Below are 26,634 nucleotides of genomic sequence, written 5' to 3' on the forward strand. Positions count from 1 at the left end.
CCAGTCATGAACCAGCACCCCATTGTGCTAGGTGTTGTATTAAACAGAAGAAAAGGATGGTCCCTGCATCAAACAATCTAAGTAAAAATTACAAAAGTGTCTATATGTACACAAGATGTGTAGATAGCCAACCACTTTTAAAAGCTCCTGAGTATTTCATAAAAGGGAATTCTGGAATTGCAGGCGATGATGGTTTACCTTTTAAAGAGAACTCAATAGAAGTTTCTTTCTTAACCAGAAATCTAGAAGTTAGTGGCTAAAATAATTGAGCCACCACTCATTCTTCATGCTGTCCCTTAAAATGCAATTACACTTTGAAAAGTGGCTCTAAAAATGGAATAATTACACTTTTATTTTTCAGTGACTTGCAGATCAATTCTGCTCAATTTCCAAAATTTTCTTTTTTTGACCACTTCTAACTGCCAGCTCTACAAACTGCACTTGAGACCTAAAAGTCTGCTAAAGGCTTATTTAGTGGAGAGTGATGCACAAGCCAAAATATAGTATGCAGTTCATTCTGTGTAGGTTCTTGCACTGCTTTCCTCGTCATGGTATGTGGGCACAGTACTCTGCTGTGTTAACAGTAGTAAAACAGTGTAAAAAACCCTTGCTTTTGGGATTTAAAATCCATTAGTCATATAATGTATTTTGCACTTACAGAAGAAGTATGGGGGCTCACTAACAGAGCAGATGCTTAAATATTACTATTTTACAGCTGAAACAATTGAGGCACAGAGAGGCTAGCTGACTTACCCGTAGTCTTGTTGTCACTGGTAATTGCAACTAGAATCAGTCTCCAGAAGAGTTCTCTCTTCTGATTAATATCCATGTCCTTAGAAATATTAGAAAAATTGTATGAAGAGCCTGCCTACTCAGGATAGGAAGGAAACTTCCTAGTTTTAAATGGATGATTACCACTTGATGGTTATCTGTTCTGTCCATTGCCTCTGAAGCACCTGGAATTGGGTCACTATTGGAAGACAGGATACTGGGCTAGACGGACCTTTGGTCTGAGCTAGTATGGCTGCTCTTATGAGGAGAGAGGGACAGATAAAAGAAACAGCTGAGTGTTAGTGGGCTACAGATCGTTGCTATAACCTTTCCTTTACTTTATATGTTAACATGGGTATTTGTGCAAGGCTGGTACAACTCCATCATACTACACCTTCACCACTACTACCTTTTGTTGGTGCTGTTTCTCTTTTATACATGCACGCTCCAATTTAAACCTATAATCAGTCAAGGCTATTTTAAGAAGTAACAGATGATAAAATGCTTCTCAACATTATATGGCAGGCTGGTGAAATTGTAGACAAGGGGTCACTTTTATTAGTTGCTGGAGATAGAATATAGACCTGCATGTGGCAAATATTGCTGCTTTTTCAATTTCTTTTGTTTACTACTTTTAACAATATGTACTGGATCTCTGCCACAAACGTACCTTATTTTTTTTAAAGTGGCAGATCTTCAGTGTCTGATCTGGGATATTCCTGAGCTTGTTTTGCAGAGGCCTAAAGGAATTGTGGACAAGTTCTATGTAAATTTATTGCATCACATTTATCTTTAATTTGTTAATAAAGAGCTTATGAGTCAGACAGTAAAGAAGACAAAGTGAAGTTGCTGACCTAACCTACACATGAATAAAGATTTATGGTTGTGTACCTGGACTGCTGACATCTGACTTAGGGTTTTAGGTATGACCCATTTCCTTAGGCCTTGTCTACACTGGCACTTTACAGCGCTGCAGCTTTCTTGCTCAGGGGTATGAAAAAACACCCCCCTGAGCTCAGCAGGTTTCAGCGCTGTAACGTGCCAGTGTAGACAGTGCCCCAGCGCTGGTTGCAGTACCCCTTGCAGAGATGGGTTTTTTAGATCGCTGGGAGAGTTCTCTCCCAGTGCTCTGCCGTGACTACACTAGCAATGCTAAGCGCTTTAGACGTGACCCTAGTGTCTTTCCTGAACAATTCTTTTTAAATATAATAAACAATTACTGATTTAATTAACCTTTTATTTAAAAAAAAAATCTTTTTGAGAGACAACAATACACCTAAATGTTTGGAATGAATTGTCTGTTAAAGGGTTGCCAACAATTGCATCCGTTTTATGCAGTCTTAACCAGACAAAACCTAGGTCAAAAAGTCTTTGAAGGACTTTTTGTTTGTTTAATAGTAGGTAACATCCCTCTCCACCCAGTTACCTCCTTTTAACGCCAGTCTCCTTACAGGTTTTGATTGAGAGGTCAGGGTTCTGCCTTCATCTCAGCAGGGTGTAACTTCCCTTTTTTCTTCCCCTATGAATATATTTGGCGGTGCCTCCACCCCCATCACGCCTCATTAGCAAGATCACCAGGGCAGCTTGGCAGGAAAATTCTAACCACAGGCTAACGCCCCCTTACTTCCAGATAGTTGGACGCTCCCAAGAAGTAACCCAAACACATGCAATATATTCAACAGAGTAATTCTATTAAACATAAAATAAATATGACAGGGTAAAACACTACTCTGAGTCACCAGTGTCATGATAATACTGATGAATTTCCCCAGTCACATGACCTCAGAACAAGAGTAAAATTTAGTGTCCCATTGCTCCGTGTACTTTGCGGGGGCCCTTGATGACCTGTGAGAACAAGATCATCTGTAGCAGCAAAGCAACTTGGCTGACTTGGTTCAGTACAGTCCACAAAACTCTCACATGGGTATAAGATGGTAAGTCCCTCCCCAAGTTTAGTAGGCCGCAGATAATAAAATCCCCAAACCTTTGCCCCCTAGCTTGAGGACACAATGCAGGGGGACTATCAAAGAATTTCCCTGACTGATAGTACCCCGCTTAGTCAGGGAAACTGTTTGATAGTCCCCTGCTTAGTCAGTTTCCCTGACTGACTAAAAGATGGTATACTCACAACTCCACAAATGATCCTCCGGTTCAGAGATGAATCATTCTCGACTCCTCAGCAACTAGTTGGTAGGCATCTTCTTCATGCAGGAATCGAGCTGTTTCTGTTCCTAAGATTTCCCGTCACCGCAAAGGAATGTAGTTGCTCTACTAAAATCTGAACTCCAACCTCCTACCATAGTGCTCACATACACTCACAGCAAGTGGGCACCCCAAACTAGCAGCAAGAGCAGTATTTGCTACATAGTAACTGAGTGGATCTAGGGTGCTGGAGGGCTAACTCACCTGGCTGGGTAGGGAGTTTTCCCAACAAAATTGTATGCATTGGGGAGTCACCTTGAATGGGGAAAGGACCAAGCTTAAGACTTGCTGCCAGGTATCCCGAGGCCAGTTCTTGGGCCCCCTGCATGCAGGCCTGGGACTCAGGACCTCTCACCACATAGCAAATCCTGCTTTTGCAGTGGCTGGCTCCCGACTCCTCCAAAATGGCTTCTCCCCTCTCCAGTGCTCCCATGGTAGGGTATCTCGCTTCCTATTGATCAAGCTAGCTCTTCTTACCAGGCTTTTTTTTCCTCAGTCATTTGACTCTACCTCCCTCCTTTTACTCAGTCGCTGCTCCTCCTCTTAACAGGCATACTCGTGGCTATACAGGCACCCTGCTATCCTCCCCCTACCCAGTGGGCGCCCCAAATAGTCTCTCTCCTCTCTCCCTCTTGGTTGCCTAGCAGACTGCCTAGTCTGCCCTTGGCACCCCTTCCTCCCAGGGACAGTATGCCTCTCCCTGAGTTACAAGCACAGACAACCAGGAACCAAGTAAGCTCCTTGGGGGTTACAATGGGACTTTTGAGGTTTATTTAATCATATCTTTTTTATAACGCTGTAAATAGGTATTCCTTTTTAAAATATCTAACACACTTTGCATCTTTACAACAGATTAGCTAGAACAAGAGTGGTGTTCGCAAGGAATGAAGACAGTATCAAAAGCCTAGATATATCAAATATATGGCTTTCTCCTTATCCACAAGGCTTGCTACCCTGTGTTTTGACATTGACTGTTGCTTATCACATTATTTTTAAGTGCTTACAAATTGATTGATTATTTGCTCCATTATCTTTCCGGGCACTGAAGTTAAGATGACTGGTCTATAATTCCCTGGCTTGTCCTTATTCTCCTTTTTATAGATAGGTATTATAGTTTCCCTTTTCCAGTCTTCTGCGATCTCTCCATTCTCCATCAGTTCTCTAAGATAATGGCAAATGGCTCAGAGACCTCTTCAGCCAGTGCCCTAATTATTCTAGCATGTATTTAATCAGGCCCTTCCAAGGTGAAGACATCTAACTTGTCTAATTAATTCTTAACTTGTTCTTTCCCTGTTTTAGCCTCAGATCCTACTCTACTTACCTTGATGTTCTCTATGTTCATCATCCAATCACTGCTAACTTTTTTGGTGAAAACCGAAACAAAAAAGGCATTTAATACTTTGCTGATTGTTGCGTTTTCTGTAATTGTCTTTCCTTCCTCATTGAGTAATGGGACTACCCTGTTCTTGGTCTTCCTCTTGCTTCTAATGTCTTTGTAAAATGTTTTCTTGTTACCCTTTATGTCCCTAGCTTGTTTAATCTTGTTTTGTGTCTTGGCCTTTCTAATTTTGTCCCTAGATGCTAGTGTTATTTTTTTATATTCATAATTCTAATTTGACCTAGTTTCCACTTTTTGTATGACTTTTTTTTGAGTTTCAAGTCATTGAAGATCTCCTGGTTAAACTAGGGCGGTCTCTTACCATACTTCCGATCTTTCCTACGCATTAGGATAGGTTGCTTTTGTCCCCTTAATAATGTCTCTTTTAAAAAAAAACTGCCAACTCTTCCGAAGTTGTTTTTTTTTCCCCCTCAACTTTCTTCCCAAAGGATCTTTCCTACCAGTTCTCTGAGTTTGCTAAAGTCTGCCTTCTTGAAGTCCATTGTCTTTAATCTGTTGTTTTCCCTCCTACCATTCCTTAGAATCCTGAACTCTACCATTTCATGATCATTTTTACTCAAGCTGCCTTCCGTGTTCAAATTCTCAACAAGTTCACCTCTATTTGTCAGAATCCAATCTAGAACAGCCTCCCACAGTTGCTTTCTCAACCTTTTGCATTAAAAGGTGATCTCCAATGCATTCCAAGAACTTGTTGAATAATCTGTGCCTTGCTGTATTATTTTCCCAATAGATATCTGGAGAGTTGAAGTCCTCCATCACCGCCAAATCCTGTGCTTTGGATGATTTTGTTAGTTGGTTTTTGTTTTTTTTTAAAAAGGCTCATCCACCTCTTCTTCCTATGTAGGCGGCCTATACTAAACCCCTACCGTGACATCATCCTTGTTTATTACCCCAGAGACTTTCAACAGGTCTACCTCCCACTTCTATCTCAACCTCAGTGCAAGTGCATATATCTTTGATATACAACATAATACCTCTTCCCTTTTTTCCCTGTCCGTTCTTCCTGAGCAAGCAAAAACCTTTTATACCAGTATTCGAATCATGTGAATTATCCTAAGATGTCTCTGTGATGCCAATTGTATTGTAATTGTGATTATTCACTAGTATTTCTAATTCTTCCCATTTATTTCCCATACTTCTTGCATTAGTGTACAGCTATCTAAAATGTTCATTAAATTTCCCCTCTATATTCCCTCTTGTCTCCTTTGTCCCTGCTATGATTACCCACATTCTCCCCAGATTCTGACTCTTCACCCACGTTTCCATGTTCTGGACTTATCTGTGGGCTTTTGTCGCCTGCCCCCATTAGGGTTGCCAGGTGTTAGATTTTCAACCAGAAAGTCTGGTCAAAAAGGGCACCTGGCAGTGTCCGGTCAGATGTACCGATCAAACACCAAAAGTCCAGTTTCCACAGACGGGAGGGAGGCACTAGGTCATCGACCCATGCCAGCCCCTGCTCAGTAGCCCTTCTTTCTTAGAACAGCAAAGTGGGGATGGGGTTGGGAAAGAGAGGCTCACCAATTTAACACGTGCCTGGTTTTGAACAGTAGAAAGTAAGCAACTGCAATGCATGGTTATTTTTACTCATGAACTTTTAAAAGCTCAGGCTGCTATTAACATGTTAATAGTATCAGTAAAAGGCTGCAATTGGCTTTGTACCCGCCGCCACCAACGGTTTAAGCCAGAGCAATTTTTTTCATATGTTTTGATCCACTGGAGGAGCCTGCGTAGCGCATTAAAATGCTTGGAATGTTGCTTTATTTCCTGTCATTTGCTGATTTAATTGAAATAATTAATAATGGGCCTTTTGTCCTACTTGTTGGGGTGAGTGCAGTGTTGTTGCTTTAAAAAAAAAACACTTTTGCAATTCAAGGAAAATAGACTTTGGAGTTGGCAGTTTTCCACCACTGGTGTCAAGGGGTAATGTGTGACAGAGGCTTCCTAATAGTGAACTGTCAGCTTCTCCTTTCTCTTATTAACTTTATTTTCTGCTAGGATCGTTGGCCTTTATTTTTATTTTTCTCTCTCTCCCGGCTCGAATTCCGTATCCTTAGCATAAACCGCACTCAGAGGCCGAACATAAAGAGACCAAAAGGAGAGGCAGTCTCTAAAACAAGAGTAAATGCACAAAAAAAGAAAAGCGTGTTACAGATTAGCGTCAATATATCAGTGAGCAGACAGCTCATGAAGGCTCCATGGCAGCCAACACAAAGAGCATTGGAAGATTTGTAGTGATTGCTCATTGACGATTAGCTCGGATCCCATAGCAGTGAGGTGAAGGGGGAAAGTGGGAGTAGGATTTGCTATACCAAATCAGATTATTGGTCCAGCGGGTTTGGTGTCTTATCTCCGGAAGTTACAAAAACCTGATACTTTGCAGGAAAAACCCCCACTCGTAATACACTTACCCACTTGTTTACTAGTGTACGTGGAAGGAGGAACAAGAACAAACATCCAAGTGACCAGTTTACATCCTGAAGCAGCTCCATGACATAACTTTTGTAGCCATGGCAGCTACAATAATAAACAGGCATTGTATCTCCTCAGTTAAATATGGAAAAGTCCTTAATGCCTATGATCTTTGCTCTCTTTTAAAAAAGTCATTACAAATGCATTAATTAGATATGGGTTTGAGCCAGAAAGCACAGACCCAGATCTGAGCTTCCCTGAAATTCAGCAGTGTTCAGAGACTGAGTACTGAGCCACTTGTTTTATAGATACTGAAGCTGTTTGTGTTGTTATGCACCACATTGTTCCTGTAATTTAAATTCAGTTAACAAACTGAGAGTCATGTACTTGTAGAGCTGTGACACATGGAACTACTTTAGTTAAAGGGGTATATACTGTACTGTACTTAAGGGAGTATATACTTTACAGTACTATTGCAACCACTTCTGTTGGTGATAGAGAGACAAGCTTTCAAGCCACACAGAGCTCGAAAGCTTGTGTCTCTGACCAACAGAAATTGGTCCAATAAAAGATATTACCTCACCCCCCTTGTTTCTCTAATATCCTGGGACCAACCTGGCTACATATAGTACTACTTTCAGATACATAGGCACAAATTCCCATTGCTAAATTCTGCCTTGGTAAATCAGCTACCATTAGCTTCAATGGGAGTTACACCTGTCTAGGCAGAATTGATTTTATTGTAATAAATCCCCTGCAGTTTATGCCAGCAATGAATATTGCCCCACAGTTCAAAAGGTCACCTTCTTATTGACATATTATGTTATATCATGTCAATAAGACATGGATTGAAGCCTCAGTGTTGTTCGTTGTGTTAATCATCTGCATGCAGAGTAAGGCCTGCTGAGAATGGAGGTGCAAACATCTCAGTAGGAAGACCTGCAAGGATCCTGAACTCATAATATGTCCCGAAGAGCTAGCACAAAATCAATGCCAAAGTCACACTGCCAAGTCTCTGTGATGCATTTATTTTTGTGTATTAAAAGCAAAAGTAATTATGAACCCCAAAAAAGTAGTAGTTTTAAGCCTACATAAGTTTTGGGCAGACCAGAGTCAAGGCTTCTCCACCCACCTTGAACTTGTATTTTGTTGTGCCTGATGCCTGGTGTGGGCAATAATTAGGCTCTAGGGAGTGACTTTGGAATGTAGTGATGAGCTTTAAGGTCCCAAACTTGCAAGCATTTATACATGTGTAATGTTATGCTCCTAAGTGCTACTCATATTACTAAAGTTAAATACCCATATAAGGTTTTGAAGGACCTGGGCTGAAATTCTGAATTAATATGCTGTTGATACAAGTCATCAGCATCTATTTTTGACACTTTCTTTTGTGTGTTTATCATACACACAAAATATACATATTAGTTTTTAAATAGTGAGAATTAGCTTGCTAGGAAAATTGGTACAATTTCCTTAACTAAATTCTTTCCTCCTGTTTCTTTTACTCTGTGCAAGACTATTGAACCAAGAGTTTGATGTCTGGAATGTTTCAGGTTTATTAACTTCAACAGAACTAGTGTAATTTGGCTTGAAAATCACATAGTTTAAAACATAAAAACCCAAACTCAAGATCCATATACATTTCTATCAGTATTTTTAATCAAAGTTTAAGTACAAAACAGAAAATGTGCACAACACGTTACAAATAACACAATCACTTTTCCAGGTTTGAGGAACCCTGGAGAGAACACCATGTGAATTAGATAAATTCAAGGAAAGCTTACATCAGGCAGCACTGAAACAATCTGAGATACACAAATGGAGAACACGACAGAGAAACCTTGCTCTGTATAGCCGTTAGAAGAATGAGCCACTCTTGCCAAAGTAATACAATATTGTATGTAGGTCTGTTTGCCTTCCTTCTGCCTCCTTCCTCCTATCTGCTTGCTGTACCAGTGTACAAGAGCAGGAGATGCAGAAGCATGATTAAATACAACATAGCAACCTTGCATATTGAGCTCAGCACTCACAAAGAACTACCTAGTGAACTATTTTGATCCTTTAAAGTTCCCTACCAAGACTAGGATAGATGTGGCCACATTTTATTTGATACGTGAGCTGCACAACTCTCACAGATAGTTGCTCTGACTTGAAACTGTCCTAATGGTGCTGCTGCCTCCTCTCCACATATGCGGCTGCTTTCAGCCTATTACCTTCCCTGCCCCAGTTTAACTCCTCCAGTGCTTTCCATACTTTTCTTGGGGGTAAACGCTATTATTTCATCATTAGGCAGGGCCTACCAGCTGTCTTTGCTATTTCTTGACATGTGATAACAGCTAGCGATAGGGCAACCTGTCTACTATGGTTTGGGTTGGATTGTTCGTATGACCATTTTCAGTATTGATGCTGATGACTGGTCTGTGTTGACTTCCTGCTTATTGCTTCCTGCTCCTTGTTTCTGTTTGTTTCCTGGTTCCCGCTCCCTGAATTCAGTGTTCCATTTCCTGTTCTTCTGTGTGTGGGTGGGTGTGCACATGTGTGTATGTACACACAGTTTTGGGCGTGTGCAGTTACGCTGAGCCTTCTGCTACATACCTGCCATTTGGACTGTTGCTGACTTAACTGGTTTAGGGTTATTACATGTTTTTGATTGACCACCTACCTGTGTGTCTTGATTTGATTTCCTGGTGTTTGGGGTGCATCAGAATGTAACACAGCTGCCCTGTCTTTGCTGCTTTTTGGCAAAGCTGATGATCGGACAATCTGGTAGAAAGTACTGGAGAGCTGTATTCAGCAACCCCTGGACAAGACCAACAGATTTCTTTTCCCATTTCAATAGGTGCATCTTCTTTGGCAGATCCTCTTGTTAGTTCTGTAGGGCCTTGTTTGTTCTGGTCACAGGAAATACATAGCAACTACTTCTGGGAAGTATTGATAGTGTCACGTTGTCTCACAATAATCTTCTTCTGAGCCATCACAGTATATGAAGGTTTATTTTTTTCCCCCATACCCAAGATAACCAGCCCTTTATACAGTCTTAATTCCATTGCAAATAGTGAACTCTGTTCTCACTCAAATCTGTGGAGTTCATTTGTACTTTGGACGTTTATTTTCAGGCAGGCTACATGCTTTATAGCACTGCAGAGCATGCTGGTACTATTGTTTGGCTGGACACTATAGTTCTGCATAATTTTCAGTTTTGTTCCCCATTCTTTGACTTTCTTCTTGGGTTAGTTAACCAGAGATCTCATGAACAGCTGGGAATAATAGCAAAGTCAACTTGCTCTTAGGCTGACCATAACTGGCTTCTGTACCTTCAACCTGTAGGCTCACCAGTGTCACACGCTGGTGGGGTATCTGCTTACCCTGAATGACTGCAAAGCAGAAGCCATCAGACAGCAGTTAGCCTGACAGTCAAAATGGAATGTGTAGTATTTCTAAGTAATGGAGATTGTAGAATAGGAAGTAGACTCAGCTCTCCAGCCACCATCAAATAGGATGAAAGAGAGGAAGGGGAAAAAAAACCTATGCATATTTTTTCACATTTGCCCTCAGTTGTTCCCCACTCCTCTCACATTATTGTATGTCAGCTGATTCACTTTTGGAAATGTTTGGCTACACAATGGAGAATGTATCTGAATGCAAAAAAAAAATTGTTAGCCTGATTGTTTTTATTACAATGGACCCCAAGGCAAGTGATAGAGATTATAAAAGTACCTTTGTTTCAAATCTCCCATCTAATATTGATAGAACACTTGGGAATGACATTAATGAATATTTTTCATGATGAGACAGATCCCTGGTTATAAGAAATGGCTGCAATAGATTCAAGAACATAGTAGCTTGACCATTAGTGACGTAAATGTATTGGTCCCACTCTGGTTTGCAGTGGGCATTTGCATATACCACAAAGCCACCACAGTCTGGTACAAATGGATGAATATGGTCGGGAATCACCTAGTTGAAAGTTGGTGTTAAGGTACATTGCAAAGCTGTATGTATAAGCTTGTGATGGAGTATTCATTCCACACATCACCTGGAAGGGTTAAGATAGCTGGGAAGAGGCTAATTAACCCAGTAAACTGTGCCTGGCAGAGAATTAGGCTGGCCAGGCAAGCCCTAATAGAAGATGAATTTCAGCTGAGCAGGTGTAGGCTGGTCTCATACAAAACCAGCAAGCTGAAAACAGAAGGGGTTGTAGGAGAAGTAGTCTACAGTCACTCCCTAGGAGGAGGAAAGTGTGTTTGGAATATAAATTGGCAAGAAACTGAAAAGGGTGAAATAGCAGAGGGAGCTCTACTGGTAACCTGGGGTGAGGGGGGTAGAGCTAGGGGAGAAAAGTAGGAAGAAGAGCAGGGAAATAGCATTGAGGTCTGGGGGTAAGTGGACCATGGTTGCTGAACAGAGTCCCTATGCTGGAATCTGGAGTAATAGGCAGGCTGGGGTCCCATAACCCCCTTCCCCCCCCCCATTCAAGAAAGTGGCATAGTCTTGAATTAGAGGATGGCTTGGAAAGGCAACTGGACAATTGATCTGGAGAGACTTTGGTATTCTGGAAGGGGAAACATGTATAGTGACCTGGTCCAAGGGCCAAGTTATGGAGAGGGAGCATGCTGAGTCCCAGAGGGTGGGAGGGGCCACGATGAGAGCAAACAATAGGTCATCAGATGTGGATGGAGCTAATCACCTGAACAGCCAGGAGGAGGCACCCTAATGGTGAGTGTAGCTTTGTAATGGGGTTCACATAACCTCCTCCCTTACATATAAGATTAGGCACATAGAAACTCTGTAAGCGTGGAATTCATATCCCCTTGAAAGGCTAGTACAAGGCCCTCTGAGCTGGTGATTCCCCACTTCCTGTAGTAGCCCTACATGGAGTAGGCAGGCAGACTGAGTGGATGCTGCATAGTGGGCTCCTACTGATGCCAAATAAACTGGCATGGAGGAGCGTATTGGTGGTAGATCAGAGGAAGGGCTTGACTGGACTATGTGGATTCAGCAGCCTGCACGCTGAAAAGAACAAAGGCACTGGTCACTATCCCAGCCCATAACCTGAAACGGTCGCTGCAAGGGGTTCCCTTCTCGGGTTCCCACAAAAAGGGTAAGTTTCACCCCTGGAAATTAAAATAGCTGTGGGGGGGAACCTTCTAGTCCTGTGATTTACACCCTCTGCAATGCCATTTAGCTCAATGGGATAGCACTTGGGTAAATGAGAACAGAATATGACCTTCAGCAGATAAAAAGCACACACAGTGGTAAATATAAATGCATTTGTTAAATGCCCTCAAACACATTCTCTCACCCTAGGCTTTACTTTATTGAAACTCTTCCTAATAGGCCCTTTGAGAATGGACTGTAAAGTCATCTAAACACATCATTATTTTTAATGGTCTTTAAAAGAAGATGACTAGCTAATCCTTGTAGTCAGTCTCATTCTGGACACAGGAATGAAAACAATATCACTTGATTGCTACTCAACTTAATGGGCTGACATTTTAAATAAAGCCACTTTAGTGGTGCATAGTGTTTTATTACATTAATTAAATGCCTAATCAGAGATGCCAAATTCTTGGTTACTGCTTTAGGTAGCAACAAATGGATAATAGTGACTTTTTTCTTCCTGCCATGATAGGAAAAAGAAAACACAGCATTTGTGCTCCTTAGGAGAAAACAAATTTTGGGGAGGAAGTGGGGTCAATGTATACGCTCAGATGGGAACCTCCATCCATATCATAATGTGTCCCATGAATACTTCTAGTTAACTATGAAGTGGGGATGACAAGTTCTATGCTAGTTTCAATGTGAACAGGACATACTTCTAGGCTGGGATCTGCAAAGGTGCCTAAGGAAATTGGGCTCCGATGTCCCACTTCATTTCTATGGGAACTGAGTGGCCTGGGCTCCTTTGAAAATTGAACTAAATACAAATAAAGGAATCCCCAAGGTACTGTGTATATTTACTTAAAAGCACAGAAATCTAAAACAACTAACTACCGAAATAACTATGTGGAGCTTCCTTTCCCACAGCATAGCTTTAAAACTGGAACAAGCCTATAGTTAAGTGACATTATCCAAGGGCAGTTAGATCCACTTGTGCGTGAGGCAATATACTGTATGGACCTGATTTTGAAAGGAGCTTCTATTCAGCTCCCCATTTTGTGCCTGCAAATTTGAAGGTATCCTCAATGTTATTTGCAACCAAACAGTTTGACATCTAAGTGATATTGATTGCACTTGCATTTACAAAACTTCAGGCACAAAATGGAAAGTTGCTTTTAACAGGGCCATTGTAGGAGCAATAATGGGTTTAGGAATATTTCATCAGTCCAGCTAGCTAACTGACTGAACCTCCTTTGAATTCACAGCCAAACATAGGATGAGGTCATGTTGGCCTGAGACAATATATAATGCATCCATAGATTGAGGGGACTGGGTGAAGGGAGGAGGGAAAGGTTGTTTATGTAAACACACACTGCGTCACTTCAAGGTGATGCCCATCCAGAATTTCACTTAAGCTGGAAGAATATTCCAAGAAATTTCTGCTGGTCTTCTCTTTACAAATGAACTGAAATGTGTCCTTTTGCTGTTCTGATGTGCATCAGGCCCTACATAAAAGGAGGGGTAACAAACAATGGAAATAAAAAAGTAGCTCTGGCATTCCAGGATCCCCGGTCTTCAGATTCTTGTCACCCAACTGCATTAGTTGAATGTGCCGATAACTTATCTCTTTCTCATCAGATGCTTCATAACCCAGACCCACCACTTTCTTTTCATGGCTATTGGGCTGTCCCCTAGATTCCTTCATGTCACAGTGACTGAGTGGCATGCAGATCAAACCCCATCTCCTCTTCCTGTAAGCATAGACAAAGATGTGCAAAAGCTGCATATATGAACAAACCAAAAAAAAAATCATATCTTTGAACAAAGTTCTGATTGATGCTTCACTTATCAAAGGAACATACTCCTTTACCCTCTCAGTTTGGTCATGAGTTTCCTGTCACTTGGGCAGAGACCAGGAGGAGATTGTTCCCTTCCCCCTCCCCATGGTACTCTGAGGAACTCACATTTCCATGGACTGGCTTCTTACTAACTGTGGAGCAGACTAAAATAAATCTACTGGGGACTCCTTCTGCAGAACAGCAGGACTTTACTTAGAGTGGAGATGCTACCACCCCTGCTTCTCACGCTAAACAAACTTCAAGCACAACTGAAAGGTAACATCACTTGACTATTACAGTACAACACACAAAGGGGGCAAGAGTAACAGCAGACTGAAAACGGTAGCGAAAATTAAATAATGAGCATGGCCTCAAGGGCATTGATCAAAATAACAAGGTAGCTGCCCTATAAGACATCAACACCTTGCTTAATCCTCAAATTGGCACAGCCTGCTGCCCGTTCACACCTCTATCTACTGTAGCTTCACAAACTCAGATCTGGGCCAGCTTCCATCACCTTCTCCTATGGGTGTGGAGCTGCAGCTTGACACTACTGTACTGGCTCAAGGCTTTTTAGCAGCAGTCATTCTGAAACCTGTTGTGTGACAGTACAAATAGCAAAGAACGAGGAGACCTTTGATAGAATAGATGAGTGCGGTGCCAGGATTCCACACTGAACCAGAAGTGCTTTCACATTAGGCATTGACTTTGACAACTCCCATCTATAGAGGCCCTCACCAGATAAAGTTCCAGCGTTAGTCTCTGTGCAGCAATGTGATATTTTCACTCGAGAAAGCAACGTGTCTTATACTGAGCTAACTGCAGTTTGCTTGGTAAATAAAAATAACTCAGCTCTTTTCAAACAAATCAAGTGTCATCTGACATGCTGACTGTTCAATATTTTGCCACCTGCAAAGCTGAAATTTTTTTGCCCATTAATGGCCACTTAAATAAAGAAATGACACCAGAGTAATGACTGCACTATGCAAGCGGTTTATAAGTATCGATACCAGATTCATTCCTGAAGAGTGGAAACACATAAACCATAGCTTCTGCTTCTCCTCTGAGAGTGAATCTCTGGGAGCTGTGAAAATGGCTTCAAGCTAAGAACTGTGATTTGTAACCTACATGTGATGTGATGTGTTAATTTCATATAAGACAGTGTGTAATTATGGAAGAAAAGTTATGTCCAAGGATTCCTGGTTTAAACACATAATGAGGGAAAGGAGGGTAAGTCCACTTTTGTTCCCTTAGCTAGGAAGGTGTTGCATGGTAATATATGAACTAGCTATACCTTTCACCACAGTGTTATTAAAATATAAAGTTTATGACTTTAACTTCTGAAGAAGAAATTATTTGCACCCAGTTCGAAGAATGTCTGCTACTTGTTTTCCCAAATATGCCTTCCAGGGTTTCACCAGACTGTTCATATTCACGAGGAGTTTGCTGGTCCTTGAGTCCTCCTGGCCTGCTATCAGGTAGTCTGTTCCTGGTTAAAAAAATAATTACTTAAATAAATAAAACAGAGGAGTACCTACTTAATATCTCCACTCCCCGGGGAATCAGGATCTTGCACCTTAGCTAGCTTCAACCTTTTTTTTTAAAATGAATATTCCAGGTTGTGCGCATACATTTCTATGTGCATACATTTTCTTTGCACTAATTCCTCTGTACACCAGCAATACATTCTAACATGCGTGTGCACATATTAGAACCTTCACACACAAACCTTAGTTGTTCCAAGGGGTTTAAGACCTTTCAAAATCTTAACACCCACACCAGCAAGCGATTGGGCTTGATTCTGATCTCCCTGTCACTGGTTTTTTGTTGTTGTGGCGTTTGGGGTTTGATTTGGTTTTTACACCAATTTAACTCCATAGGTTTCAGTGGAACTACTCCTTGTTTGCACAGGTACAAGTGACAGCAGAATCAGGTCTTGCCAGGTGTGGGCTGGTTTTGAATGTGAGAATTCTAAAGCATCCCTGTTAGATTATCATCTGCACACGCAACTGCTAATGTACAGAAAATGTGCTAGTTCATACAAAATTGTACACCTTCAAGGAAAGGCCAGACTGAGGCACCACGGAAAATCACGATGTTTTGCATTAAACACAGAGGTGTTTTTTTGCTGTGTATTGTATCGGGTATGATATGTAAAATTCCCTTACTGTTCAGAGGCCCTTGTAACAGCTAAAGCACCTTGGGGCATGTTATGAAGGGAGCTGTGTCCCTCTGAAGTTATCTTGATTTTGTTGGTTTAATAGCACAAAACACAAGTGGAAGGTGCAAATTCCCTAGTCATTAAAACACAACAAAGAAACATCCGCCAACTGAAAAGGATGGCTAGATTTTGGCTCGCAATTTACACTGTCTTATTTTCAGCAACGTGTGTGCATTCCTATCCATACGCCTGGTGTGTGTGCGCGTCTGTTATTATGTATCCATTTGTCTGCTGTGTCAGTTTCTCTTTTTTGTTTGTGCCTTATTGCATATGGCTGTTGTATGGAATCTGGTTGCTTGTGTATTTATGTCATGTGTATGTGATTGCTTGATTTTTAATTGAAATGAAGCTTGGACATCCATCTGCGGGAGAGGGCGGGGGGGATTGGCAGCCTTTCTATATCCAACCTGTTAATATCCAAAGTTTTATTACTTCGGGTTCAATGTGTGGAACAAAACTTCTGGATGATAGGCAAGGGGGGTGGGGGAAGGTACAGATCTTGCCTTCCCTCCCCCATCATAGCTGAAACCTGCAGCAACAGAAAGACCACATTGTCAGTCAGTGTTTTCTGGTGAGGAACAAAATAAACACAATTATTAAAGCGCCTGAGCTGAGACAGTGTTCCGATTGGCTGGTGAGCAGTCTAAAGGGCTAGATTAATCTGTGTGCGCCACACAGATTAGCTGAAATGGCTGTTTGACATGACAACTGCCAGCTCGGTATTCTTCTCGTACAACAATGCACATTCTCCTGACACAATAAGGATCTTTAACAGCAGCTCAGGCAACTCCAGGAAATGTAACCACCACATCCCCATAGGATTAGAGGCATAACCACAGAGGTGAGACACCCAACTGTGATCAGTTCATTAGCAAGACACAGATACTGCTAATGATTTATTACTCAAGCGGACAAACCCCACTATTATACTATAAAGTTTATTAAAAACACAGGGCCGAATCCCCTGATACCCCCAAGTATGTGTAGTGATGAAAGGGGATTCTGAGGGATTATACATTCCCTATGTTCCCTACTCAGCAGCCCTGCAATTTCAGTAGAGGCTGCTGTTGCAACCCCGCTCCCTAAGAAGGACTGAGGCTGATAGTGATGGGAGTCACTGGCCTTGGCTCACTCCTCCCTTCCCCCAAATCCTGCTCTGCAACCCCTTGCACAGTGGAAGCACACCAATTTCACTGCAGACAGAGCACTCCACAGCCCTGGAAGGGGAGAGAGAGGGCAGTATTTACCCCCAAATTATACTTCTTCGGCCTTTAAAAATCCTGAGGTTTCCTATGCTTTTTTTAAAGAAATGCTCGTTCATGTGCAAAGCAGAGGGCAGCTCAATAGTTTATTCTGCCGGGAGTTACTAATATGGAAAGCAGAAGGTCTTTCTTTAGTATCCATACAGCAAATCCATTGGTAGCTCCATAAGTAAAGTTTTATGATTAAACTCTAAAGGCTGTGAGATTAAATATGGACTTCCTGTCATCAGCCAGGGAAGAACATACAACACAATGCTGCAGAGACGGTTGGGCAGGAAGCCAGATCACCCTGCACAGCAGAAAGCCCTGCTGACGACAGTGGCAGTTTGGACTGGCATTGGTGGCTGCTGCTTACCCTTTACCCCTCCCACCGCCACCCCGCTCCCTCCTTGCTGGAAGTAAAGTGATGGGAATGAAAAGCTAATATGCATGCAGAAGTAAGGGAAAAGGGGTGTGTAAAAATCATGAGCCGAATAAAAGCAGGGAATCTCAACATGAGTGAGCATGTACAGTGAAATTCTCAGTGGGTAGAAATCGGCATAGAAACCTGAAGTCAATGGAATTATGCTCATTTACACCACGTGTGAATCTAGTGCATAATTTTGTGATGAAAATCTAGTTTACAAACTTATTGTGAAGAACTGGCTAGTGTGCAGGTGCATCACTGCAGGTACACTGGCTAGCATCAGAACTGTACAATAGTGTTTCAGGGGCCCCATACTCCTAACAGCTAAAGAGAAACAAGGGGGCTGGACTCCTTATGCCCTCTCCCCTCCTTGAGCTTCTGTGAAGGGTCGAACACAGTCTAACCCTATATTAAACACATCTTCACCAACCCTGACCTACAGCTCCCACTGCTGAGCAGGGAGCCCTGCAGCTGTTTAATGGTCCACAGCTATACCATAAAAGAGTTTAGGACAGGAAGTGTAAGAGAATACCTTAATCATTTGCACCACAGTCAGTAAAATGTATTTGACCAAGTTTGAGTTACATTGCTGAAGTACAGCTCTCAGAGACCATATAGTGCATCCCTGCAAATTCAAACCCAATTCCTCACCTGGTGGTACAGATAATGCAAGACCCAAATCATTTTTGAGAGGGCACAAATCATTTTGGACTGATTGGAAGAATTCACACTGGATTTGATTGGACTCAGCCAATCCCAGAACAATTGGCTCTTTTGTATGTAGCTGATTTCAGATGAGAATTTGCCTTAGAGCTCAGGGTAAGCCTTGGATTTCAGACCAAATACAAGGAATTCTTTCACTCAGCATGAAAGTGTGTTTAATCTGTTCAGAGGAAAAAATGTAGGGTAACTTATCTAACAAGTTTTTGTTTTAGAATGTGGATAAGTCCCCACTCTCCATGGTGTAAGGCACAGTAGTGAAACATGATCCTTGGAGACACTGTTTAGCTCATCCAAAAAAACCCCAAGTTACCTGTCTCATTCAGGGCCTGATCCTAAGTGGTGCTGAGCACCTGCAGCCTTTGCTGAAGTGAATGGGAGCTGTGGGTGCTCATCACCTCTCGGGATCAAGCCCTTTGCTGCCTACTTGGATGAAAAAAAGAAAGCAGGGTCCAAAAGACATTTCCAGACTCCAGTTAGCACAGTTAAAGGCACTTACGTGGGCTCTCTAGCTCATCTCCCCATAATTATCCACATGGGATTTCAGCTGGGGCAATACAAATATTTCTGTCTCCAGTCCACTAAATTGCTTGATGGGAAAGAAGGCAGTAGTGAGGGCTCTGCTGAAAAATCCATCCATTCAGCTACTAATAATATTGCTTTCTGGCATAGGCACTGACTCCGGGGGTGCTCAGGGGCGGGAAGAGGCAGCGAGGGCCGGGTCTTGGGGGAAGGGGTGGAGTGGGGGCAGGGCCTCTGGGCAGAGTAGGGGTAGCGCACCCACTGGGAAAAATAAAAATCAGCGCCGATGTGCTTTTCAATTTTTAAGCTGTGCAGTGCTGCTCTTGTGCCTCCAAGACATCATTTGGTTCCTATTTCCCCCTTGTCCTGCAGGGAAGTAATATGCACCAGCCCTTTTGCTGGCACAAGTTACTTCCCCTTCTGTGCCATCTTGGGTGTGGTATTCAGAGGTATGGAGTGGCTCTACTCCCTCCCTACCTCTACTGGCTCTACTCCCTCTACCTACCTGAGGGGGAGGGGGAATAGCTGCTCGTTCTGGTGTTGTCACTAGTTCATACAAGCCCCTCCCCTGTGCAGGTGCACAGCAAGGCTCCCACTTGTGCCCTAACTAATTAATCCTCCAAGTCCTCTGTGAAGTAGATAAGTTCTGATAAACATTAGCTCCACTTGACACATGAAGCAATTGTGGCAGAGGGTTTCTCGTGCCCACAGAGGGAGTCATTGTGAGATGGGATTCAAGGAATTCCTGGACCAAAAGTCTGTGCGTAAACCACTAGACAATGCCTCCCTCTCTAACTCTCTCTCTTTTTCTTTCAAACCTGTATATTCAGAAGCGTAAATCTAATGTAGTAATGAACTGAAATGTGAGATCTGGATTTATTTACATTCTAGGATTGCATTATGGTTAACACTGAGATTGCATTTCCTTTTCTCTATGCATACTGTATATGATGCAAGGCATGTATGCAACGGCAGTTTTGCCCTAGATTCTATGGCACTGTTGTGGGAATTCTGCGGTGGCTACAGATAAATGTTTAAAAGGGATGTTTTTACTGAATTAAATCTAAAGGTGAATAATCCAATCAGCACCGAAGCCCCTGTCTCATTTATTGTGGCATTAAATTCATTTATTGTATGTTAGCCCCATATTTTGAGTTTCCCACATGCTGCAAATTGTGAGCTTTAAGTTTCAAAGTAACAATACATTAAGATGTCTGGGGCAGTTCACACCTCACAGCTATTGTTTCAGGCTGTCTTCAAACTCAGAAAGGCATCACTGAACCAGTTTGAACCTGCTAGAGCTGCTGGCAGGACTAACTGCCCCCCAGCCCTGCACTCCCCAGCTCTGGGAAACAGATTATGCCTGGTCACTGTGCAGATGCTTGGGCAGTGAAGGGAGAATGGGTCTCTGTGCCCACTCCCCTGTAGCAAACCCACCTCAGGGAGGCATAGTTCAGCCCTAACTATTTGAATAAAGGATTTCTCAGTTATGTTTCTCTCTTTAATACTCCAATAAGCGTACCAGCTTTACTCTGTTAATCTGTTCATTTGCTTTATGTTACCCGGACCAGCTTTTCCTCAATGGATTATTCCAGCAGCATGGTCAACTAGTGTAGTTCTCACATAGGTGCCATACCAATACAATTTCATTAGCTTCAATAGCTGATTTACACTAGTGAAAGTGACATAAGAATTGGGAACATTAATACCTTAACAACTGACATAGTCTTTTCCCCACAGAATCCACGCCATAAGCATTTAATACTTACCAGGATTGAGAATGGGACATGTACATCCCCTGTTGGTCCAGGACTCCGGATAGATACTTCTGTTACTCCGGGCAATTTTCACTTTGCCTGATTTCAGGACCTTCTTCACCTTCACTACAACTTCCGCATGGGTTCCTTTGTCATGAGCTGATAGGATTCTTGCTTTTATCACTGCCAGAAAATACACACATGGGCACAAACCAGTAATTCATTTCAAAGTAAGCAGTGGTATTTTCCTTATATGGCTAGAGGGTAGAATGTTAGGGACTGTTGGATGAGGCACAAACAATCATGTCAGGGACTCTTGGTCAGGGACATATGAGCATTCTGGTTCAATCACAGCACCCATTTAAATGAATCTGGGGAAGGAATGCTGGATTTTTTCAATTTAGACAGTTAACTAATCCCTTCCCAATTTTATCAGCTCATCTCCAATGGGTTGCTGCCAACAGCTCAAAAGTCATAGGAAACCTCTAGGGTATGTATAGTGTGATGGGGTGTCCACCCCACACAGGAGTGGAAGGGGTTAGTGGAGGCTTCATGGTCCTAGCATGCCCTGCCCCAGAGTGGAGCAATGGAGGTGAGTCCTCCAAGCAGCCTAGAGTGGCTGTTTGGGGTGCAGCCAATCAGAGAAAAGCTTCAGGGAACAATCAATCCAGGCCCAACAAGGCCATATAAGAGAATCTGCAAGGTAGAATAAGTTAATGGCTGCTGGGAGCTCAAGGAGTGAGGACTGTGTCCCTAGCAGGCTGAGGGAACTGTAGCACCTTGGACAGAGCAGCTGCTGGCAGGGACCGGGGGAGCAAGAGGGAGCTCCTGGCTGGCTGCTGGGACTGAATGCCCTGAGGTGAGGGCGAAGAAGGTGTTGGGGCTGTGAGGAAGTGGCCTAGGGAAATGTAGCAGCATTGGGAGAAATTAAAGAGTCACAGCAGGAGGTTGCTATCTTCAGGGTCCCTGGGTCAGGACCAGGAGTAGTGGGAGGGCCTGGGTTTCCCCCCATCAGCCACTGGGGAAGTGGCCTAAATATTGAACTTTGATACATCCCAGAAGGGGGAAACACTGATGGTGACCCAGTCGAAGGGCCGAGTCATGAAGTGGACTCTCTGGTTCCTGGAGTGATGCAGATCTGCAGGCAGAGACGATGACAGGAGAGGTACCTCCGGAAGAGGGTGCACCAACTGGCAGAGCTAATCCCCAGGGTGGCCAGCAGAAGGCGCCACTGTGGTGAGTGGAACCCGTGATAATAGGAATGCCATAAAAAACAAAGAAAGTCCAGCAGCCAACAGTATGATCTTAAGCAAACTGACTCAGAGCCTGGGCAGATTTTTGTTTGGACATTGGAAGGCTTGCAATAGATTTACATAGCTACAGTCCTGAGCCTTTAAAATTCCTCCTGCCCGCTGTACAATAATTCAGTGTTAAGCAATGGAATTCACGCTGTAGGGCAGGAAATTTCCTACTGGAGTGCAGGAATGCCACATGACTAGAATTCTAAGATGATAATGATATGCTGGAAAAAGCTACTTTGATTTGTGACCTAACAGGGTTGCCACTCCTCCTGATTTTGCAAGATCATCCAACTTTCAACAGGCTAATCCCACAAATAGGCTTTGTTTGATCACGATGTGATTATGTTGAGTCAAAATGTGGTGACTTTTGGTGGCCATGACCCTTCACAGAGTGATGACAAGACATAATTGCTTATTTGCCAGGGTGATAAATAAGGTATTGAGAAACAGACACAGCAAGTTTATCCTACAGGGCAAACTGCAAAAGGGTGGCAATCCTACTGCAAGACCTATAGAATGGGTTCTGAACCTCAGGGTGATGGGAGTAGCAGGCAGGTGTCAGGGAATCCTGACCACCCTGCCCTTCCTCTATTGCTAAATGGGAGGGAGGTGCTGTGCAGACAGAAGAGGAGCACCAGAGGAAAAAAGGAGTCCTGACATGGTCTGCTGGTCTACAGCACATACACATATAGGTGTAAGCATGTGCCTGAGTTCAAGAAGGCCATGTTGATTTGCTTGGCATTGAAGAAATCATCATTACAGGAAGTATGCTGTCCTCTGATCAGCTCTTCCCAGGACTGGGAGGTATCACTAGACAAAAAAGGAGGAAGGAAACCGATCTATGATTTCACAGGTACCAGCTAAGAAAACAGTGGAATGATCATACCATGAAGGCACATCAGCCACTTACCATATGCGTATTTCATCTGGCAGAAATCAGTGACACTTCCGAGCTCTTTCTCTTTGCACACACACTTTTCTAGTGTAGGAACCGGAGACCACAAGGGGTTGAAGAAGGGCCAGAACATGAAAGAGAAAAGCAAAGCAAATGATGTTCATTCATATACACACACACATCTATGTATAAAAATTGCTCCAATTATCTGAATAAACACAGATGGTTAAAGAAGATTTCAGAGTGAGCTCAGTTATTTGCAAAGCTGGTTCTTGTTAAACAATACAAAAATGGTTCTGAAATCTGGTCCACATTGTGAAGTAAAAAGCGGTCTGCATCGGGTCCATTACAGAGTTCATAAACTGATGCTAACAACAGATAAATCAGAATCAGATCCAGGTGTGAATAATGTAATATAAATAATGCTGTTGTTAGATGTCATATGATAAGCAATATTAAACTTTATCAGTACTTAGATGGAAGTCCTCTAAGGAAAATCCCTGGTGCTTCAGGACATGTTGGGGATTCAACAGGAGGCACGTTTTCCTCTGAGTCAGTATAGAACCAGCGATGAACTAACTGGTGCTGTCTGTAATATGCTATGTAAAACTGAGGTTTTGACCACTTTTAGGCATTAAAGGTTCCACTATATTGTGTTGGACTAATTTCCCTCTTACTTTAGCTGAATACAATATACTTCTTTACTGCCTGTCCTGAATTGTTGCTTAGTGTGGCCATAAGGTGTTCTTAAAAGCACCTACATTCCATCCCACAGGTGGCTGCACTTCAGCCATGGATCAAATGATCCTTCTACATATAGCATCTGTAGTTCTACAAAGCAATTGAAAGATTCCAAAGGGCACTATGTAAATCAATGAATAATACAAATGGGAAGCGTATTTTTCACTGAGATTTGATTTAAATTATGACTTTTTCATTTCTTGACCGCAAAGCCAGAGTTGGATAGTTCAACCTGCACTGGAAAATACAAATAACCAGCACAGTTCAGATCTCTCCTTGAACTCATCCTGGAGTGTCCTGACAAATAATCAGAGCTGGGGGCAAAGAAGTCTCAGACCCATTCATGGGATGCTCACATTTGCCTCCACATTTGAATAACTTATGATGCCACCATTATTCTTTTACATCTCCAATATGCAGGAGCAGTTTTGATAGGATATGAGAGGAAATGGTGCAGGGAATAGTCCTACAAAGATGCAAAGGATCAGACTGGACAGCTATATGTGGGCCAGCTATATTGTGGCTTTAAGTTTCTGAAGGGTGCCGTAGGGCTGCAGAGCAGGCTGATGCAGCAGCCTCGTTCTTCCCTTCCTTCACCCTCTCCTGAGCTGCTGTCCTGTGTATTGTCTTGTGTTAGACTGTAAACTCTCTGGGACAGAGAACCTATCTTAGCTATCTTTTTACTCTCTTCACTCAAGCAGTTAAAGAGGAGGGAAGACTTATATTTTATAGGCAGTCCTTTGTTTATGTTGTGATTTTTAATTTATGGGATAGACACCCAGAACACTAGATGGACACCTTCATTTTAGAAATGTGAAGAAACAAATCATAAATAAAATAAATATATGCATTTGTTCAAAAGCCGTGCCTATTTCTAGCACTCTATAAGAATTATTTATTTATTTAATAAACACTGAGCGATGGATTTTATAACGCTAAACATACCTGGATGTCTCAATGCAGAAAATCCCTGCTCATGATCATTCCATTTCCACTCATCGCTTTCATTGGCCGGCATTTGTAGGAGGTCAGGGATTCGCCCACCCATGGGGATGTTGAAAAATGGCTCATTTTCATAACTGGAGGAGATAAACATAGAAGAAAAATCTCATGTTAGGATTTCTGATGTTTAGCAGGGAGGAAGCTACTACCACATGGCAGCAGCATTCAGGGCCAGAAAGGAACATGGCCTCAGAGGCCATGATGAGCAAACTTAATCACACATCTAGTCTTGAATGCAAATAAGAGCAAAACCGTACCTCACTGCCCTATAGAGAGACTACAATATCTGGGCTTATACTTCAACTTCACTGACTCACACTGTGAAACACTTCACTAATGGTCCTTGGGACTGAATTCCTGCAGTTATCTGTCGAAAATGACGAGCACTGGAAGCATCTGTGCAGGCTTCCTCACACCACCAGTGATCTAAAAGGACTACCACTATGGATGGAAGAGTACTTCAGTCTCTGTGGGCCATTCAGGCTTGGCCTTTGCTGAGTCTGTCACCAATTAGTCACGTGTGTGTCTGTGTTTTATGTGATGAGAACATTTGCACACTAGGAATTGGAGTGAGACTCTCCAACTTGTTTCACCTAGGCCACAGAGCACAGCAAGCTCTTCAGATGCTTTCATTTACTTTTTCTAAAGCAAACAGTAGTTTCATGGACACAAGCAGGGTCATGGAGTTACCTATCATAACTAGAAAAGACCTTTGCTTCAGAACTGCCTTTAAAGAGTATTATGGATGTACTTACATGGAAGCAGTCAAATGGCATCTGAATGACCCAGTGCTGCAATCCACTCAAATTCAGGTGGATGCAGAGAACTGTCTTGTTTCCCCTATTACCTCCCCCCACTTCCTTGAATTTATGCCATCTGTGCAGGATTCCAAGTGTTAATCAGAGTTTCATATTAAAGGCCCAAAAGTGAGCCAAAGGATTATCTCCCCATAAAAGAGGCCTTGTTTACCCATTGAAACAGTTTCCAGTGTGGGGGTCGCAGTCTCTGGCACAGTCACAAGGATGACAGCCATTTTCTCCAAGGCCCCAGTATCCCATAAGGCATCTGTCACAGTTCGGGCCTGCCACGCCTGGCTTGCAGTAACAGAACCCCGTCTTTGGGTGGCACCGCCAGCTTCTGCTGAAGGTTGCATTGGCCGATCCCATAGGTTGACAGGAGCAAGCTAACAAGACATAAGAAGTGATTGAGATGATATCCCAAGGGTCAGCAATTTAGGTGATGTTTCTGCAAGGCTGATAACCTCCATGGGTCCCACTCATTCCCAACAGCCAGTCTTCTTACATCAGCACTGAGAAGCATTGTATTCTCAGGCAGCCTTGGTTCAAAATGGAAATGTAATTTTTAAGCATTGGTGGGGTGTTGTCTCATTCAGCATAACAATGGATTCAAAATAAAACCCGAACTGCTAAATGCTCACCTGAGACCGATTCATGTGCCAGCACCATTTCCTGTGGCCCAAATCCTTCCCCCTGCACCAATCTCAAATAAAGAGTGTTATACTGATATGCAGTAGCCTGTGTTACTGGTGTGGACTCACTCTGCAAGTAGGTGGGAGGGGCAGGCAAGTGAATTTATAAAACACCTGACTGGGCTACCATGTCTGGGGCCCCAAGGTGCATACGTCGCCAGAGTGGGCTTCCCATTATGCCCATCTGTGAACTTGCCTTTTGGATGGTATGTGGCTGTAGGCTGTGGGTTGGAAGGATTTGCCCCGTGTGGGGCTATACAATAAAATAATATAAATCAGTCATAGTCTTCTGTGTACGCACAAAGACCTCTCAGGTGCCCGCTGTGCTGCACACTTGCACCACAAGGGTCAGCAGCCAGGCTGTTTAGCGCTAAGAGCACTTGGTTGCAGCATGAGGGATATGTTTACAACAGTGGGCAGCCGTATAATAGTGCCCAAACATTTAGAGAGTGAGAGGGAGAATATTCACAAGAGAGAGAGAGGATTTGCTAGTGTGATATACGAGAGGATGTGCCAAGCAAGGAGATGAAAACAAGGAGGAAATAATTTTGGCTGAAGATCGGGATAAACAGGCTCCCCAGGCTAGTGTTGGAATTCCT

General features: G+C 42.8%; 1 protein-coding gene across 3 annotated transcripts in view; it reads right to left on the reverse strand.

Annotated features, from left to right (window-relative positions):
* Positions 1 to 8,435: 8,435 nt before the first annotated feature.
* Positions 8,436 to 26,634, reverse strand: part of LOC140914151 (netrin-4-like) — a 65,579-nt gene continuing 47,380 nt past the window's right edge. The window contains exons 6-11 of one of the 3 annotated variants that reach the window (XM_073351316.1): positions 25,516 to 25,729; positions 24,490 to 24,623; positions 22,819 to 22,887; positions 20,620 to 20,790; positions 16,373 to 16,469; positions 8,436 to 15,208 (exon numbers count right to left, since the gene is read on the reverse strand). In XM_073351316.1, coding sequence (XP_073207417.1) covers positions 15,031 to 15,208; positions 16,373 to 16,469; positions 20,620 to 20,790; positions 22,819 to 22,887; positions 24,490 to 24,623; positions 25,516 to 25,729 — 863 coding nt within the window. In that variant the 3' untranslated portion in view covers positions 8,436 to 15,030. Of the gene's footprint in view, positions 15,209 to 16,347; positions 16,470 to 20,619; positions 20,791 to 22,818; positions 22,888 to 24,489; positions 24,624 to 25,515; positions 25,730 to 26,634 lie in introns of all 3 variants that reach the window. The other 2 variants (XM_073351319.1, XM_073351317.1) reach the window with 2 other exon arrangements.

This window comes from Lepidochelys kempii, chromosome 7, assembly GCF_965140265.1.
Source record: "Lepidochelys kempii isolate rLepKem1 chromosome 7, rLepKem1.hap2, whole genome shotgun sequence".
NCBI classification, from domain to species: Eukaryota; Metazoa; Chordata; order Testudines; family Cheloniidae; genus Lepidochelys; species Lepidochelys kempii.